This window comes from Argopecten irradians, chromosome 7 (assembly GCF_041381155.1).
Source record: "Argopecten irradians isolate NY chromosome 7, Ai_NY, whole genome shotgun sequence".
Lineage (NCBI taxonomy): Eukaryota > Metazoa > Mollusca > Bivalvia > Pectinida > Pectinidae > Argopecten > Argopecten irradians.
In genome coordinates, this window is record NC_091140.1 from 22,886,130 (window position 1) to 22,906,876 (window position 20,747).

The 20,747-nt window shown below is 36.6% G+C and overlaps 1 protein-coding gene across 2 annotated transcripts in view; it reads left to right on the top strand.

Moving 5' to 3' along the window:
* Positions 1-20,747, top strand: part of LOC138327883 (uncharacterized) — a 39,332-nt gene that overhangs the window by 3,095 nt on the left and 15,490 nt on the right. The window contains exons 2-3 of one of the 2 annotated variants that reach the window (XM_069274328.1): positions 8,533-8,633; positions 12,633-17,163. In XM_069274328.1, the coding sequence (XP_069130429.1) occupies positions 12,672-17,163 (4,492 nt within the window). In that variant the 5' untranslated portion in view covers positions 8,533-8,633; positions 12,633-12,671. The remainder of the gene's footprint in view (positions 1-8,532; positions 8,634-12,632; positions 17,164-20,747) is intronic. The other variant, XM_069274327.1, reaches the window with a different exon arrangement.

A 20,747-nucleotide genomic window follows, 5' to 3' on the forward strand; every position in this document is an offset into this window, starting at 1 on the left:
CCATAGATGGAGAAAAAATTTCGCTTATGAAACTAAACTGGAAATAAAATGTTCTTGATCTGTCATAAAAGGACGACTATCAGGACCGTTGGCATTAGATGACAATGCAAAGCGTTGATGATCTGAGTCAGATGTTGACATTCATAGGCATTGCATCAAATCACAATAAGATATTTACATCGATATGAAAAATGCATATGATTGAGCTGCTAGACAATCTGTGTACAGGCTATGGTCTGTAACAGTATTGCATTGAAACATGACCAAACATGGCTAGTATACAGCCATGCCGTATATCATTTGGCGGCTTCAAAACAAAATAGTTATTCTTTTGGGACATTTGTAGGCAAAATGCCTACTAGCTGTCCTTGGTTGGTAGATGTGAAATAAGAGTTAGAGTTTCATTTTTATGTCACCATTCTGAGCGTCATTTCTTTCGTCATTCTAAAGACAAATAATTCATTTTCGATTCTGACTATCACCGTGGCCATCATAAACTTATTGCACCGTAACCAACTTTTGTATGCTGCAATTATTATTTTTTCTAAATGTAGCGGAAACATTTATCCACCGAAGATGTTTTGAACAACATAAGCTCCATTTGTTCGTAATATGAAAATAATACAGAAAAAAATACTTGGTAAAATAGATTTATTGCATTTAAACAAGTTAGACAAAGAAGGAAGCTTCAATGACCATAATGTTTGAAATGAATTATTGAAATTCAATTATTAAGAAAAATATTAATGTGTCTAGAAGACATCAAAAACAACTATGTTGCCTATCAATATCAATGCCATATGCACGGCATACATTGTATATCAATGCGTCCTTTGAAATAAGGTACTGAAGCATAGACGATTATGTTTTTGGAATTTATATTGCAGCTATCATTTATTATTCATCGTAACACAGACAAATTTAATACGCCGTCTCTAGTTTTATATTAATGTTAGGAAATACTCCCAGGTTCACTTTCAGACGTTTATTTTCAATATTTTGTTTTCATCTTCCCTATATCGAATATTTATTACGTTTTTTATTATGTGTTTTATGTAGGTGTTGTCTTTTCCATCACATCCTTCCTCCCATTTTGACCGTATGTAGGTCATGTGATAGGCTCCAGTTGTAATCTTGCAAGTAAATTACGTAGTAAAAGCACACATTATATGCAATAGTTATTTGTTCGTGTTAAATCATTCATGAATATATGCCGTAAAACGAATGTTGTCCTCGTCGTTGAGTATTTAAAAACACTTGCTCTACTGTGTATGAAATTGACCATGCGTTGTAGTGCACATGGTAGCCGAGGGCTTTGCACAATTTTACACATGATTAATTAGCAGGTTCCCGACATGGCGATTTCTTCAATGTAAAGCAGGTCTTTTTTCGGGAAAGTTGTTTGTCTGAAGGGCGAACCTGTTGATTTTACCGCCGATGTGACCTTGGTAGGCTGCTGCTACATTTTTCTAAATTAACATATTCCAATGTGGTGGTGATTATGTAAATTATCATCGTGATATTTTTGACAGCTATTCAGCCCTTTTGATATTTGTTTAACGTGAACATCTCGTCTAGAAGTCAAAGCCAGTTTTAGCATACTAAAAATTAAAATAAAGAAAGCTTATATCATTTTGACAGAATCTCAACAAATTTACATAATGAACTCATATATAGATGACAAATGTCGTCTTACGTAAAAAATAAGGTACACCACATTTTACATATGTTTTGGTACCTTTAGTTAAACAAATGACCTAAATAAATTTATTCAATGTGAATTTTTACACATGTGATAATCAAAGTTAATGTTTGTATAGGTGAATTATAAATATACTCGCCATTTTTAGAAAAGTCTAAAGAAAGCCTAACGTTGCATTGACCTTGATTCTGGATAATTTAGTCAAGATTAATTTAGTCACGGTTAATGACTACTTCCTATTAAACGAAAAAACAAAATACATGTTTTACATATAGAATACAGACCTGTTTTTAACTTAATTTGACCAGATGATGATAAAAAAGTTCACATGAAATTGACGAGAATTAAACTTGAAGTCATTATGAACTCGAGCCTCTAGCTTCATTCTGAAGTCGAGCCGCTAGCATATATAGACCAGAATCAAACATGAAGTCATTCTGAAGTCGAGGCTTTAGCATCTATTGACGATAATTAAACTCGAAGTCATTCTGAAGTCGAGGCTCTAGCATCTATTGACGAGAATTAATCTAATCTTGAAGTCATTCTGAAGTCGAGGCTTTAGCATCTATTGACAAGAATTAATCTTGAAGACATTCTAAAGTCGAGGCTCTAGCATCTATTGACAAGAATTAAACTTGAAGTCATTCTGAAGTCGAGGCTCTAGCATCTATTGACGAGAATTAATCTAATCTTGAAGTCATTCTGAAGTCGAGGCGTTAGCATCTATTGACAAGAATTAATCTTGAAGACATTCTAAAGTCGAGGCTCTAGCATCTATTGACAAGAATTAAACTTGAAGTCATTCTGAAGTCGAGGCTCTAGCATCTATTGACGAGAATTAATCTAATCTTGAAGTCATTCTGAAGTCGAGGCGTTAGCATCTATTGACAAGAATTAATCTTGAAGACATTCTAAAGTCGAGGCTCTAGCATCTATTAACAAGAATCAAACTTGAAGTCATTCTGAAGTCGAGGCTCTAGCATATATTGACCCGAATTTTATGTAATTGTTTTTTGACTGTTGGAGTTTTAACATATGATTGACTTTTTTGTTCGTTTCTGGTCAATTTCAGGTCAGAAGTTTTAAGAAAAATGTTCATCTTTAAGATAGTATTTCTGCCTGTATATTAAGTTGGAAGATTTTTTTCATAATAACGCCATATACTGTGGTATATGTATTATTACGTGACGAAATTCGCTATCTAAATTCGAGTCTACAGACAAGAGTTATCGGAGTGGACCTATTAGGTGTAATGATCCTATCTCTGGTCTGATATGTCCGATGCTGTATATTTTAACATGATACCACGCACCGTATATCTCCGTGGGTTGCATTTCAATGAGATGGTGTTTTGTCATAAAATGCTCTGATTAAGAGGTGCAATATGAACCCCTGTTTCGAATTCTATACGCCATTTATATGAAATAGGTCGTAAGTGTACGAAACGAGGATACTTTTTACACACTCACTACATATTAGATATTTTACTGTACGTTAATTTATTGTACACGGTAAGGTTCATTGAGGTATTCGTATAGAAACGCATGCTAGAATACCACATACCCTGCAGTACTCATTGACCTTACGGAACACGAAGACAGCAAGCTACCAAAATGAGTTATAAGGTTTAGGATGCGAATATGAATGGATCTTCAAGATAAGAACCAAAAAAATATTGTTGGATTATTGGTTCGCCTTTCACGAAGAAAACATTTACCTAAAATTAAACTAAAGTGATTTCAATAAAACAATTATTGTGAAAGCAGGGTGTTCGATATGCCATATAACATACCTATATTTTTTTCTAGCCATCTGAAGAACTTGATCACACGTATTTGCGAATCATTAATACGTTGACAGATGTTCGTTGCCGTCATTATATATAAAATGGGATAATACCAAAGTTTTAAATAAAAGAATAATTTTGCAGTGTTACGATAGGGGTTCCAGAACTGGCAATCTTACAACACAGGCTATTTATTACCATTGTTTGATCATTTGTGGGTCAATTCAAGTGGTTCAATTTTAGCCTTGCAGATGAGCGTTAGAATTGTACCATCTGATATTGTATCGTAAAAGGATATCTTTTCTCATCTTCCTAACTAGCTTTCTTCTTCCTAAGGTCCCCCTTGATACCACCTCACTTTTAGCCTTCGGTTAATCGTTCGCTTTTACAAGGTAGGCTCTGTCTTCTGTTCTCTGACCGAGATACACCACTCTATAAAAGTGATTGTTTTTGCTTCTGCTTAGTACGGAGTGGGACCACTAGTTCGCCCGCTGTCATTAAAATATGACCGGATGGATTGTGTCGCTTGGTGTCTTCGGCGACATGCTTCAGCACTATAAAACGGGCAATAATTCCACTATTCAAGAAGACACAACACGAATAAAGTTCACCAAAACAAGAGATTATTACACCTATGAACAAAGGTTTAAGTAGTGTTTTATTTGGCTTAAGACATCATTGTCACGTCTTCTGATGAGAGGTTACTATATTTGTATAGCAATGCACTGCTACTAAGTAAATTATCGATTTTCCACGAGGCTTTAAAACAAATAAATTGTTTTTTAAAATGTTATCAAACTGCTTCCATTTTATGATGCTTCTAAATTGCTACGGGGTGGTGAATGACTTTTACTGTTGCTTGCCCGTAGATTTAGTCAAGCATGATCCCAAACACTGACGTCATTATATGTCATGCTTGTAAACTCTGTCATCGAAATTGTTTTTTACCTAAAAGATTTCCCTGCAGGTAGGGCGTAAGAATTGTACCTGCTGCCCCTATTGCATGATCGTAAAAGGCGACTAAATTTAGGAACCTATCTTTTCTCTTCTTCCTAACTGACTTTAATCTTTCCTAATGCCTCCCTTGGCACCGCCTCACTTTTGGCCTTGAGTTGAGTGTTCGCCCCTGTGAGGAAGGCTTTGGGTTCTGTCCCCTGGCCGAGACACACCAAAGTCTATAAAAGTGGTAGTTTCTGCTCCTGCTTAGCGCTCAGCAAACAGGGAGTGGGACGACTGGTTCGCCCGTTGTCAGTATAATGTGACCGGGTGGGGTGTGTTGCTTGGTGTCTTCGGCGGCATGCTTCAGTGATATAGCACTATAAAAAGGGCAACAGTTCCACTATACAAGAAGACACAACATGAATATACCGCAGTCTCCCAAAACATGCACTTCGCACAACATACACGCAACACACCGCATACATGGGAGGCCGTCCTTACATGACCATAGCTGTTAATAGGACGTTAATTAATCAAACAAACAAACAAACACACCTAAAAGATATGGTTAGGAATCCGATTTATGAATTGAATTAGTCCAAATCATCATACCTCCTGTACAAACCTGCCGGTCTTATTGTGTTATTTGGCTGTTCAAGGCTGTATCACTAACGATGGTTGTCATGGGAACTATAGCAAGTTTCAAGGTTGACAGGAGACTAAGTTAGTTGTCGAGTTCCATTCCCCACTGAGGAACTCTAGTCTAATTAGGAAATTCTACAGAATCACATAACGTTAGAACATAAACACGTGCAGATGGAATCATGGGATAGCAAACTGGGGAATTAAAACCCGATGTATTATTGCAACTGTCGGCATGGAAACAGTAATAAAAGGCGAGTTGTCGGAGCCACTTGAACAGATGATGTTGTGAATGTCTGTATAAAGGTAATTCCCAGAGAAAATGTAATATGTACTGGGATGTTACGACTGATATTAAGTTACTGGCAGTGTAGTTATTAGCACATTTACAAAATATCTTTCTGAATAAAAGTAAAAGTTGTAGACAACGGGATCGTACTAAATTTGTCCTAAAAGGAAATAAGATACAGTTTGTTAATACCAAACCATGAACTTTTACGTGACTGATTTTTGCCTTAAAGTGTGATTTCGAACAACAAGTTGAGGCGACTATTAAGTCCTCTAAAGGGACTGAGAAAAAGTCTTTGTAGGGCATATGGAACTGGTAATAAGTCTAGACATTTACCATATTGAACTATTAATTAGTCAGGCATTTACCATATTAAACTGGTAATAAGCCTAGACATTTACCATATTAAACTGATAATAAGTATACCCATTAACCATAATAAATTGATTATGAGTCAGACATTAACCATATTGAAATGGTTATAAGCCTAGTCATTTACTATAGTGAACTGGTAAAAAGTCTTGACATTAACAATATTGAACTCTTAATAAGCCTTGAGACTAACCTTATAAATCTGATAATAAGTAAGATATTAACCTTATTGAAATAGTATTCAGCAAGTCTTTTTGAACCAGGATAAAGTCTTTTCCCTTCTTTTCAACATTTTGTAGTTTAAAATAACGTTGTCGCTGAGAGCAAAGTGACGCTGCAAAAAGCAAATTTGAATGTACTACGCCACAGTACTGGTTACACAAGGTGTATTCGTGAACTGTATAGAGTAATCAATGTTGCATAACTTGATCGGGTTTTATATTTAATTTACATTTTGTAAAACCTGTTTACACTATACACTTACGGCCAACACATCTTGAATATATGAATAAGTAAAGTTGTTCGTCAGGTAAGCTGTCATGTTTGTAGTTAAATATGACAGCGGTTTCGATACAGATACATAGCAATATCGTACCACTGCTTAGTAATACTTATTTGTAAAGAATTCAGAATCTTCTACGGCACACCTCAATAATGTTGAGAGACTGGGTGATATGTTTCAATGTTAATGAGTTTTCTGACACGCTCTAGGATTTTACACAACTGTGGTCTGTGGATGGTATGATGTGAATGATAATTAATTTACATGTAATATAATGGCTTTCTATCCACGTTATACCACCTACTCATCCAAAGGTCACCTCAATGAAATACTCATATACGGTAATTTTATCATTAACACCCAGCTGCTTCATGGACGTTCCTTAACATAAGGGAATTCCGTAACTTAAAAGTCATCAAGCCATCACAGAAAACCATTACATAAGTTAAGGAAGCTATCTAGGGTAAAAAAACTTACAATGATTTTATATGGAGAATTTGAAGTTATTAAGGAATGTTCTTTAGTAAAAAAAATATTTGTGAAACTGCGCTCAGATTCATCGGAGACTGATAAGAGTGATTTTTTCCCATCAAAACTTTAATCACATGAACGTTGAACAGGTGACCTCATCTGTAGAATTATTACTTGTGCATTAAGTGTACTTCTGGAGTCCTTCAGGTTATTGTCAATTGTGTGTGATGTTAAACGTGAAATCGTAATTCGGCATTCTTGTCTTCAAGCGATATCATTAACATTATATATTTATTCACCAAGGTAAAGTCAATAAGAATGGAATGTCATCACCTGAGAATGAATATGTTTTTAAAGACAACATGATGTAATTTTGAGTAATTAATTAGCATAAGTATCATTTAGTTTTAATTTTGTTTGAATGCGAAATGTGGGCGATATTGCACTCTGTGATACTTTATCTATACGGGCTTAAAACGTGTGAATTCATAAGTAAAATATTTGCATCAGACCTTATCACTTGTAATATTGTAACATATTTAACTATCAGAACAAGTTTATCAGAATGTGTATTAGAATCCATTACTCGTGCACGTGTAACACTATTTATTACTTGTACACTTGTATCATGATTCATCACTCGTGCACATGTATCAGAATCCATCATACGCGTGCACATGTATCAAAATTCATTACTCGTACACGAGTATCAGAATTCATTACTTGTACACGAGTATCAAAATTCATTACTTGTACACGAGTATCAAAATTCATTACTCGTACACGAGTATCATAATTCATTACTTGTACACGAGTATCAAAATTCGTTACTTGTACACGAGTATCAAAATTCATTATCGTGCACGTGTATCAAAATTCATTACTCGTACACGAGTATCAGAATTCATTACTTGTACACGAGTATCAAAATTCATTACTCGTGCACGTGTATCAAAATTCATTACTCGTACACGAGTATCAGAATTCATTACTTGTACACATGTATCAAAATTCATCACTCGAGCACTTGTATCATAATTCATAACTCTTACATGTGTTTCAGATTTCATTTACTCGAGCATGTCCATCACAGAATTTATTACTTATACACTTGTATCAGAATTCATCACTCCAACACGTGTATCAGAATTAATCACTAGAACACGTGTATCACAATTCAGTATTTATCATCCATACTCGTTCATCGCACTTCGTGACTTCTTTATGTGCATCTATATTTGAAAAGAAACCATGATACTAAACACACTATCAGAATTCACGACTCGTTTACGGGTTTTGAAATTGATCACACTTTCATACATGTATGTACCATTGTATGAATTAATCCTTAGATAGTTTTATCACATCACACACACATACATATTGTACATAGATACTCTAGTAAGTTTCATTGGGCACCAGTTTTCAAAATTTAAATTGAACGTGTGATGATCAGAGGAATGATGAATTGGTTACGAATGCATAGTACACATTTTACACTAAACAAACATTCATATTGTTGGTAGTTGTATGCTGCTTAACGTACTCGTATCATAGAAACAAACATATGCAAACGTCACGTGATCAGACAGGCGAACATTCCTCGTAAATCTCGTCCATCGCATTAAGGAATGACAGATCACAATTTTACAATTCAAATTTAACGCATTTTAAATGCCAGTGTCTAATTAACTCCAGGTAGATTGTATTTATAAACTGGTAGGCGAATTAATCAGGGATATACGATGTAAGCTCCAACGAATAATTAGTGTCTCGGTGTCTCATGCTGTATGATACTTTAACAAAAGTGTGATTTTTTATGCTTTCAGATCTTTTTGGACATAGTGAATAGACATATCAGTATCTCGGTCAAATTGATGTTTGTCCAGACGACCACACGGCCCGTTTGGAATTAAACTAAGATGTAATGGTAAGTAATTTATATTTTATTCATTGCCTTTCGTGATCCTGTCTCTCTCACAAGCTGACTTTTTGAAGGAATGGTGTTTATTGAACACTTTTACAACAGCCTTCGTAGAAATTCACAACCTAATGCCTATATTGTGTTTTGGTTCAAGCAGCAGGTTTTAAACCAAATGACAGGTGTACTGTGTTAAGGAAACACTAAAGAGGATGTGAATTTCCACTCGGAATGATCAAACGCTGTAACACGTAGGCTAAAGTGCGTGACGTAAAAGTCACGTGATATGAAACATCCCGAAAACGATATGATTTGTCGAAACAATTCACCAGAACCTACAATGTATCGTTATTTGATGATTTAACTGCGGTGGTTTCCACACGTTATCCAAATCTATCCACTGGGAGTTTGATAGCAGTAATGAACATATTTGGTAATAAATAATAACCACGACATTATATTTACGGCACGTGAACCTCTACTATATAACACTAACAATTGTGATGGGACCGATACCATCCTACAGTAACGAAAGACGAACACATGTTCACAGACAATGTCATGGAAATACTGGTTTATTGCAACAGGAACTTTATGACCTGGCGTTTGGGAGTAAATTAGATAAACAAAACATAACTACACAATAAAAATTAAATTGTAAGCGATGCTTTCTATAACAGAACTCGATACGACCCCATCGCACGATCTACAGTTGGCGCGGAGCTAACGTAAAAGCCTGCCGAGTTGATTAAATTTGTCAGTAAAACCATTACCGGAAACATCAGTTGTTTAAACACTTATCGCTCAGATATTTCAATTTCAACTCAAGTCGATTTTAATTGACCTCAAATTTGATAAGATTATCATTGGTGGTGCGTGGGAATTCCGGCATTACTCGTTTAGCCTACAACGCCACACTTACTTCCTTTTTCGTTTTGCTATATTTATATTTATTGCAGCACCCAAATAATAACTGACAAGCAAAAAGTCATTTTTAACAAAAGTAAAACGACAAAGAACCTTCATGATAGTTTAAAGCCGACACAACCCAGGCAAAACTATGAGTTATCAAAATATACGAGTTCATCATCTAATGAAAAGCTTGACTTTGGTTTTGATCATTGTCGTTCAGTTATACCAGTTATGAAGGACACGTGTAATCCGTCGTGCCTTAAATTGTTTACACTAGTATATACATATTGATTATGAACTAATTCACAATTTGGGACTATTTATATAAATAATGCTAATGTAACGTTGGAAATATGTATTATAGTGATATCCGAGAAACTGAAGGTATGTTACGTAAAAATCTTCGATTAGCATCGGATTCCGAAGGAGCGTTAATTAGTCTTTCCATATATCATAAAGCAATAACTTCTCATAGTTTATGTGCCTACTTTTCTTTTGTCTACATAATGTTTGTCATAACCACAATATTGGTAAACTGTTTACTTATAATATGAGGAGAGCCTTTTGCAATAACAAAATAACGTGTTATAAAACAATAGTAAATATGTCAGAAACTGTGCAACATATACTATTTTTAGTATTGTCACAATAGTTGGTGATATAGAACAGTTTAGAGGTAAGATGCAAAAGAAGGATAGGAATTAAAACTATATTGATATAATAACCATCAAAATCACTTTGCTACAATGTCATGGTTTTTTATACTAATAAGGGGAAAATGTGTATTGGTAACAATCTACAAAAAAACAAAAAACAAAACAAACATTATACCCCACTTTCATTTAGAATGTTCCGATTGCATTAAACGTGATAACGGGATATAAGATAAGTTTGATATTTCATCAGAATTGTTCCGTTCTCCAGAAAATAACTATTTCCAGGGAGACCTCTCTACAGAGGGCCATAATTGTATATAGTCATAATTAGATTAGATATTCATTTGAAAAAAGTAACATTTTTTGAAGCATATCTTATCGAAATGTGACAGAACTCCATTAAACATATAAGTGATGATCATTTTGAAATCAATCGAGTGTCCTTTCTCAGGAACATTTGTAATGCCGGATGGTAAGGCGGATGATGTCACTGTGAGTGTAGGCCTTTACTTAGAGATACGATGCAAGTTAAACCATAGCGCTGCAGTGTTGACGAATTACTCTACAGTATGTAAATTGCTGTCGTTCCATCTTTAATTACATCATATAGCAACTGCATTTTAAACCTGAGAGTTATTGATGATCCTGTTTCAAACCAATTAAATGTGAAGTTTGAGAGAAAAAAACAAAGGTAGATTAATTAAACTTGCTCCTCAGTTAATTGAGAATGCACAACAGAATATCACAGATAATTAAATATTGATAGGGACTTTAGATGACTTGGTTAACAGAACACTAAAGTACGCTGATGATAGATTGAGAGTAGAGGACGAGAACTCAAATTGTATGACGCGGTGCAGAGTATAAAATGGCATCTATACAAATGGTACAGGATTGTAGAGCATCTATACTTTGTTAGTGTTATGAAGGGTGATAGACATCCTTGATATTCTGAACCAGAGTATCGAGGGTGGGGGACAGCTTGATACTGTTATGTCTGGTGGGCGAAATAATATGATTCTTAAAAGAATAGGAATTGTAGTTCGTGTTTGTGTTGTGAAGAAGGATAGGCATTCTTGATACATCGAGGATGGAGGATTATTGTCGTCTCATGGGCAAAAAATATGATTATTAAAAGAATAAGAATCGCATTTCGTGTTAGTATTACGGAAAGGAGTAGCCATCCAAAGGTGCAGGGGTTACTCAACAATGTTAGTATAATCATGGAGTATCGGAGATTGGGATTAGCTTGCTATTGTTACAATTTGTAAGTGGGGCAATGCAATGTTATTTTTTAAAGAATTGGAATTACATCAATACACCTGTAAATGACTTTCTATAGTTACTTTATAACATAAAATGTTCGTGGGCGTTTTCTATCATTCTTTAATGAATATTTCAGAATATCTCATGTCCAGAAATATTTCAAAAATCAATGAATACAACCCTATCGCTGAACATGTATATATTATTTAATGAAAGTTAATCGCAGATAAAATAAATACACCTCCCATCTGCCCCTCTAGTTCTCCACTGGCATTCAATGATCATTCAATCATAACAAGTTTTGCATTGAACTTTTATAAGTGATTTATAACAAAGTAGAAAGGCGTAATGGAGTATGAATGTAAGATTCTGTTGACATTGAGACGCTCGAAGCTTTACCTCGAGAGAGTAAGAGCATGATATTTGTGCATTTTTACATGTCCAATCTGTCATATCATCAGCATTAATTAAGTTTTACCTGTGTAACCAGGTGATACGAGGTGTATACAGTCGGTATGTTTCGCCTCCGCACATCTCACCTGTGCAATACTTACCTGTACATCAGGTGCCAACGCCCGGGCCTTATTATTACCTACCTGCTAAGGTATTTACTGGCGATAAAATGCCCATCCTTCGTAATATTTTATAGCTTCAGCATTTAACCGAAGACATGTTATTGATATTTTGTTAACTTCAGTAGGACACTATCATCTTACAGACTTAACGTAAACATTTCTACTTAATGTTTTGCACTTCACGCAACAAAGCGACATTTGGTGTATTTAAGCTTTCAATGGCACTTGCACAATGGCCACTGTAAATAAAATCATAATCAGAAGACTCGCATGCACTCATTTTTACTGATGACTTATTAAGTTTATTAGGCCTAATCTCGTCGCAACTTTTTTTTCTGTAAGCAAATCTTATAAATTTTCAATTTCATTTTTTTTTATAATTTTCATTAATTTGATATGAAATGAACAATTTTCTGTGTAAGTATTTCATTTTGTCTGCTAAAGAAAGCAAATTTGATATGTTGTTTCCTTATTACGAATAAAAAGAAGATGAAAAGTAGTCTCGAATTCACATAAAAAAAACCTGAAACACATTAGTTTTGAAATACTTATCAAATCGTATTTCAGTATTTTATCAGAACCTTTATTTCTGATTCCAGACCAGCTCCTCTCCAGTTCCGTGATATCCTAAGCTCATTATGGACACAGACGAATTTGACGAACTAGCTGACGTCCATTCACAAGTCCATAGCAACTTCGTCTCCAGATTTTCTCTCCATAAGCATTATGGCGGCAAATTGTCTCTCGTCAACTCTAACGCAGATCTACCACCCTCTACATTTGGTCGACAAATATCTCTCAGATCGTCGTCCTTGTCATCGCTGTCAACAGATTCGGGATTCCCGATGTCGTGTGGTTCCCCATCGCCTTCTACTGATGTCTCTTGTTTTGACGACATTGACCGTAAATCTCGACGACCCTCCAATACAGTGACGTCACCGACACCCATAAAACGTGTGACGTCATTCAAAAGTATTCCATCACCGACACGTTATATATCCGTCTTCACTTCAAAGTTTGGTTCAGAAAGTTCAGACGGTTACCATCCCAAATCAAAGTGTCAAATGTCAAAATCACTTTCTATGTCGAACTTGGCACCACCAAAATTTGAACTGCATCCACAGGACATTGACAGTCATCTTGGCATGTCTCATACTATTAATGATAATAATGAATACAAAACTGTCACATTGAGTTGTTCAACCGAATCTGGTTCTAGACATATTGAAAAAGAACGGGAAGTGATATGTACGGCAAGTATCGCACAAAAAGAGAGTTCTACTGATGATATGACGGGTACGGGCGGCGAGCCTGGTTCATGTAATTCAGAATACCCTCTGAAAACATCGTCCCCGCGAGTACCTCGAGTGACTCGTTCACTTAAATTCCCCGTGGAAGTTCAGAAACCTTTCGCCTCCAATGGTCATGACACATCAGAAAGTTCTCAGACTTGTAACCGAGATACTATGACCGCACAACTTATTGCCAAGAATGCGGTTGATTTAAATCACGGCAATTATTCAGACATTGACACTGTGAAAGTCGGTGCCCCTGAACAACATAATCCGCATGGATCTTCAGAACCTTCTAGCCACACAAACCGAGCTGTCATTGAATCTACGGCACACGATGCTGGACACACGTGTTCAAAATCCGAAAGAATCACGGGTAATGGCTCGAGGCTTGTTGGAACTAGACATTTGAGTATTGCAAACCCACCGGAGTACCATACAAAGCTTCCGTTCTCCATCTCAAAATTTGAGGACACTGCAAAAACGGTGAGAAAGCGCATTCCGCCGGGGATGGTAGCGGACATGAGGCAGATGTTCTCCGTGCCAATCAAACGGCGACAAACCATGCCTGTTTTATCGGACATTCAAAAGTACAAAAGTTCTTTACGAGAATTTGTTATTCCGTCGGCGTCAACAGAAAAAGTGACCACTACATTAGAAATGACTTTGGCAGGGAATTCTCCGGAAATAGACGGAGGTGAAACGGAAACTACCGAACGTTATTTTGGTGTTGATTCTAGTCTTAAAGAAAAATGTGAAAAAGGAAAATTAAAAACTAATGATTGTGAAACAAAGGATAAAATAAAGTTATCAGAGGTGACAGTTTGTGTTCAAAATGGCAGTGTAATGGACAAAAACGATGACGATGACAACAATAGCAATTCAACTGAGGAAAATGTTCCGCAATTACAAACATCAGTGATGAATGTCTTTGTTCAGAATGATAGTATTGAAAACGATAAAGACGATGATAGTGACGATACTAGTAATGATGGTATTTCAGATGTACTTGAGGAATATTCTGACGATTCTGATGTTACGTGCGATGAATATGATGTTTGTGCGAGTAAGGATGATGTAATGTTCGGCACCAGACGACCGGACGATCCACCCTCTACAGTTAATACCCCGTCGTACGTTGATAATATATTAAGACTCAGCAGAACGGATTTAAATATCGACACGGAACTGAAGGAAATCAAAACAGAAAAAAGTTCAGACAACAAAAACTACGATTCGATGGACATAGAACATGACAGGGCATTTAATAGTGTAGAAATGAAAGCAGTAGACGATAGCGATATTTCAGACGATTTTGTTACGTCAGAAAATAAGTCGGGCGTTATACGTCATCGGAAAGTAAACATGTATTCCGTGATTAACGAATATAAGGAAACTGACACACAGAAACGTCAATCAAATCTCTGCACGTGCATCAATTTACACACACACGAGGGCTCACATGGTGATGATAACATCAGCAATACACAAACAAGGGGCGTGGATGTACAATGTGACGACAGGAATGTACTACTTACGGACAAAACGGCCGATTTACATACCAAACCTGAAGCTAGTACAGGTGAGCCAGTAAGTAAAGGTGAAAGTCGTTTGAAGACTGACAAGAAAAATGAACAAATACAACAGAAAGGTGGGATAAACTGCTTCAGAATCAACGTTTCACCTGTGGCCATTGGAAATAGATGCACTGATGTAGATTCGCCCATTAATAACACGCCAACAAGGTCCCATGTCACCTTTGATAAACCGCGAGCAGACGATAAAGTCATCGAAGCGTGTCCGACTTTAGGCGAAAGGTATAAACTTGAAGACGATCATGTGACCTTAACGACTAATACATCGCCACAGGTAGTATCAAAACAGTGTAGTACTCCGGCAGGCGTCGTACCTGGTGCGTTTTCATCACCACAGCGTTCGGATTGTTACGGTGACTTTTCGCAAGGAATAGACAATATGCCTGAAAGATCGGCAGGTCCAAATAACAACTTTTCTGAAATTTCAGAATATAAAGGAGGGAAAAAAGTGACGACGAAAACATCAACGACAGACGTCAACATGAATGAAACATCTGAGGAGGCGAGACAAACATTAAATATATTGGCGGAGGCTATGTCCAAACTTAACGGAGATAACAATGACGACATCCTACCCGAGATCAAACAATCGGTTGCTAAGCTTGACGGTGGTAACTTGGTTATAACGACCTTGACCCGAAAGATAATTGAGGAGGAGGAGGAGTCTGGACGCGGAACCCCTCTCCCGGATTATAATGACGTGTTTTACGTAAGGGATCACAAGGGAAATGTTTACATGGTGGAAGATTTGACAGAGGACTCCCAGGAAAGTGCTTATTATAGTTCCTCTAATGTCAGCCAGGAGAACGATTATAACAGAATTCACAATCTCCGATCAATTGGTCAAACTAATATCGACCACTCAACAGCTGAGGAAGTGCTTTTAGGTTTATATAACCAGGGACGGAGTACAGTCAAAATAGAAGAGATTGATGAGAATGAAAAGCAATTGGTCCTTCACAAAGGCAATGCAGCAGCGAATTTACAAAACCAATATTCCACTGATAGCTCATTCAACAAGCAAAGTTCAAAATATGAATACGACATGTGTAATGGAGCTCCACAGGGTCCAGCTCCATGGGGACCTCGGTCTACCTCTAAAGTCAAAACTATCAAACAAAGTTATGAGATGACATCAGATGGCAGAAACTGCAAAGATGGACAACCTAGTGAAGAGGACATTAAAATGGAGACTGAAGAAACGTCAACAATAAAAAATATGGATGCTTCTGGATGTAAAACTATGTCTTCTAGCTTCCGGTACCAAACTGATGCTAGTCTTTTACCACAGCAGCCACAGGAAGTCCAAGCAATGCCTCCTCCTCCGATGATTCTACCTCCGGTACAACCAAAGTTGGTTCAGTTAGACATGACGCCGGTACTTCCGAAACCGGAAATGCCATTGATGACAACAGTCCCAGTGACGACAACAAAAGTTACAGAAAGTTCGACTGACAGAATTGTAACAAGTACCGAAAATGACGACGCTAAAATGAAACTGTCAGAACACGGAAGGCCTGTATACAAATCGGTAGCTCTTGTGAAGGGGCCTTATGAAACTCCAAAATGGCAAGTGGCAAAAACTAAGACTGAGAAAGTAAATGAAGATGTTGAGGATTCCAAGCGTTATAAACTTGTCAAATCCCATGCATCTAACGAAACTCAACAGAGGGAGGTATCGTTTCAGAACTCGTCGACATCGATGTTTCATCAGATAAGCGGCGCCATGAACAGGGCAGCCGTGAACGAGAGGCAGAACATGTACAAGAGTGAACAAATGATTCATATGAACGGCGGTCCTGTTGTGGAACCAAAGATCCACCGAACTCGGATAGACGTTTCCTCGCCACCCGTCCCTCGTATGGATTACCCAGAACGGGACGTGTGCGAGTATTCTGAATCCAATAGAACTTACACAACACAAAAGGTTCAGTCGGAACCAGTATTCCCTGTTCGGGCCCCATCACCACCTAGGTTCCAAGCTTCATCAGCGGAGAAGGACATGATGGTCGTTCGTGGGAATATTCTTATCAAAAACACAATGGACCAGGGATTGGATCAGTTTAATGATAACATTAATATGTTCAGTAAGGGGTTCAACATGTATAAACAGAATCCTCTTTATCAGAGTGACGAGGACCTACAGCGACGTTTGGCGGAGGAGGAAGAAAGGGAGAGAAGGCGGCAGCTAGACCAGGACCTCACCTTCGAGACTTGTGATCGATACTCAAAGACTAAACAGGGTAAGTTTGTTATCCATCACCCATTACCGGTAACCGACGAGACTTTGAACACAAACGATGAAGCGGTCTCGTGGGTTTCCGGCAATGTTCATCGTCACGATTGTGAAGTCTGCATGCCCAGTGACATTTGCAGTCTAAGCTGGTATATTTATCGGTGTTATACGCCCGCTCATGATTTTGCCTTCTTTGCTTTGGCCTTTACCTTGAGGTTTTCGTTGCAAAGACATTCTAAAATCGACCAAACATATTATGTCGGTTATGAAATTATGTATTTGATCCGTCTCCACTTAAGGTTACCATAGGACTTACATTAAAATATTGTTTTTGTTGACCAATCGCCAAAAATATCATATCTGGACCGCCGACACTTTTCAAGGTTCAGCTACCCGGTAGAGTATTCACATAGTCTTCTCGTTTTCTTATTTTACTTGAAAGTATGGTCTATCATATATCACAAGGGAATGTGTGTTATTTAAAGTACTGCACTTTAATATCTGAAATGTAACAAAATAACATTATGAGGTGTTTGTTTATGTATCTAGGTTCTCCTAGTCATGGTTTCAAAATTCACACACATAAAATGTTAATGGCTTTTTACCTTTGACTTAGGTGTTTTTCATATTGCAGCGGTTATGTTATTTTAGGGAAAGACTCGTCTTAGTTCATAAAAGTAGCATTCATGACATCATATACTACATAATTTGGATGACTTAGCACGATTGCATTGTTATTGTTCTAAATATAAGTAAATGTTTAATTAGTATGTCCAAATATAGATTAATCCTTTAATCTTTATGGCCAATAGTAGTTTTGTATGTTATTTGGGACGAAACTCGTCTTAGTTCAAGAAGAGAAACATTTAGAACAGCATCGATTCGAATTTCGTATTTTGTGACATGATAGCAAATTAAAGCGTGTGCGATTCTGTCGTTACTAGTATATTTAGGAATGATATTTAGGAATATTTTGGTGACATTTTTGTTACAAGTGAGAAGCACATCACATTGAAGTACCACTTCTAAATTTAATTAAGCAAAACTTTGGTCCACAAGTACAACATGTATAGATATAAGCATCGTGATCATATATACGAAGTTTAAATGTGAAAGGCTGTTTTGATCAAAGTTTATCTCCAGCCATCTGCTAAATTCTGTTTCTCCTGAATAAACAGTTAGTGGTCATTAGGTCTTTGTTTATTTTTTATCTGTTGGAAATGAACCTGAAAAACGAACATTAGGTTTATATTGATAAGTACATGTATGTCAAGCTGGATGTCCACGTACATGTATTATTCAATCTTTCAATACACACAGGTATATTTATAAACCTGCTATAGTAAGCAGTGGACTAACCGATGGTAGCGGCGCCCCAGGGTTTTACTTTACAAATCAATTGTCAGTGTATTGAGAGGGTCACACAGCTGTTTCACCATTCAAATTATAACCCTGGAGATTATACCCGGGCTTTAGTCGAGATTTTATATACCCGGCTTCTGTCCCAAACACAATGGGAACATTTATCTATTTAAACTTACCACCGGTCGAGATGGTTCCGTCACACAACCACTCAACCAAGACGAAGTTACAGAGACGATAGGCTGGAAACCATATATACGGGTAGTTTATACTGTAGACATGATCAATTCCTCCCTGCCACGATTTAAGTATTTTGTAATGTTATTTCTTCGGTAATAGTCTGAGTTAGTAGTTGTAAAGCAATTCTCGTCGTAGTGGAATTTTTACGTTACCTCGATGGGATTTTGTGGATTTTTCGTTTTCTGTGTTGTGATGTAAGCGTTGAGTTGTTGATTTTCTCTTTAAAATATTATTCAGTGAATTAACCACCAATTGGGACTTTCTGTCAAAAATAAACTTTCCGAATGCTGCGTTTACGGATAAAACTGCAACACAGACCTATTTTAATTGCGCCTTCCTTTTACTCTGAAGACATGTCACTAGCCAGAACATCCGAAAGTCTCACTTAAGTGTGAAGAAGGGAAAGTAACTTTATGTCTTCAACAAAACCTGTAAATATACTTTATCTTTTAAACCTGTCCCACCAAACAAACTGCCGTATACGGTGTCAAACACATTCACACAGATAGGTATCTCCCAGTGTGGTACATTAAAGGTATCTATTGCCTTCCGACATGTAAATTATACAGTGTTGGCGTGGATTGATTATAGATACAGTGTAATATTAAGCGTATGTAAACTACAGGTTCTCCTGCCTGAGATGTACGAGGTGTGTTTGTAAGCCTGGCATTAACTGTACCACAATCCATGGGCAGGTCACGTTTTGTTCAATGTTAAATATGGACTTGGTTTGCTCGTGCTAGTATTAACCTTCGCCTACCTGTGATGAAAGCTGGTTGTGAATTACGAGGAACAGGTTTTAGGTTTTGTAGTTTAATATTCTATCATTATGACTTGAGTAATTTGGTAACTGCTTCAATAATTAGTTTACCTTGCCAAAATAATTACCATAAATAAATTTTAATCATTTCCTTTTTGTTACACTGTTCATAAATTTTACCATTTATTACCATATGGACTGTCACAATACGTGTGATCTGTGTGGATTTATATATTTGTTTCTGTACCGAAAGCACTATCATTATCTATAACAATACTAACGATGGATACTACTACTGAACCCCTATCCTTAAAGTATGAAAGAATGATAATAAAGATATCAACAATTTACAGTTATCATAAGTAGACAGCGAATAGCTAAGCAAACGTGGGTCTCTGACGATGAGTACCAGACTGTGTGTTTGTAATAAAGCAATTGCGTCATATATCGCCAAATTAACGTCATAAAGAGTTTATAATTCCCTGTATTGATTTTAAATGAATGTGATAAGTATAACATTACGCGGTAAGATGAGTGCTCTGAATTTCAATACTTCTGTCACCACTGCACATCTCCATCGAAGGAATTTTAACATTGTTGTTTTGTTATTGAATCAGTCAACCATGGATTTCTATTTACAACTGCCATGGTCCATGGCGTCTATTGTACAGCGCTATGTAATTTACACCACAGTACAAAGTACTTATACAAATACACAACATAGGTAGTAAAAGTGTTGCTATCGTCTAGTTTACCTCTGGGAACAATCAAATTGCTTTTTCTGGTAATTTACGTATCCTGGTACATGTTTGACCTTTTCATGTGACGCAAAGTGTATGTATGTCTTAGCCTTATCAGGTGTATATTGACACAAGTAGATATGGATACATACATTGTAATTTAGTGGTGTTGCATAGAGATACAGAACATTAAAGAGAGTATAAGCGTTTACATGTGGTAATATAAAGGAAGTGTGGAGTAGTTATATTTGCATTGATTGTTGTTTTCTTTTTCTTCTTCTTCTTCCTCTTCTTCTTCGTTTGTCGTTCATATATAAACGTACAATGTAGGTAATTATGTGAGTTAAGTTTTATTTCTCGAAAATCACCAACAACTATAGAAATGTGTTGTTGAATAGGAAACTTCAAACCAACAGATTCCATGCCCGTTTCCTTTGCTCTGTATTGGAAAGGCAGGGCATAGAATCACTGATATCTAGAACTTTCAAG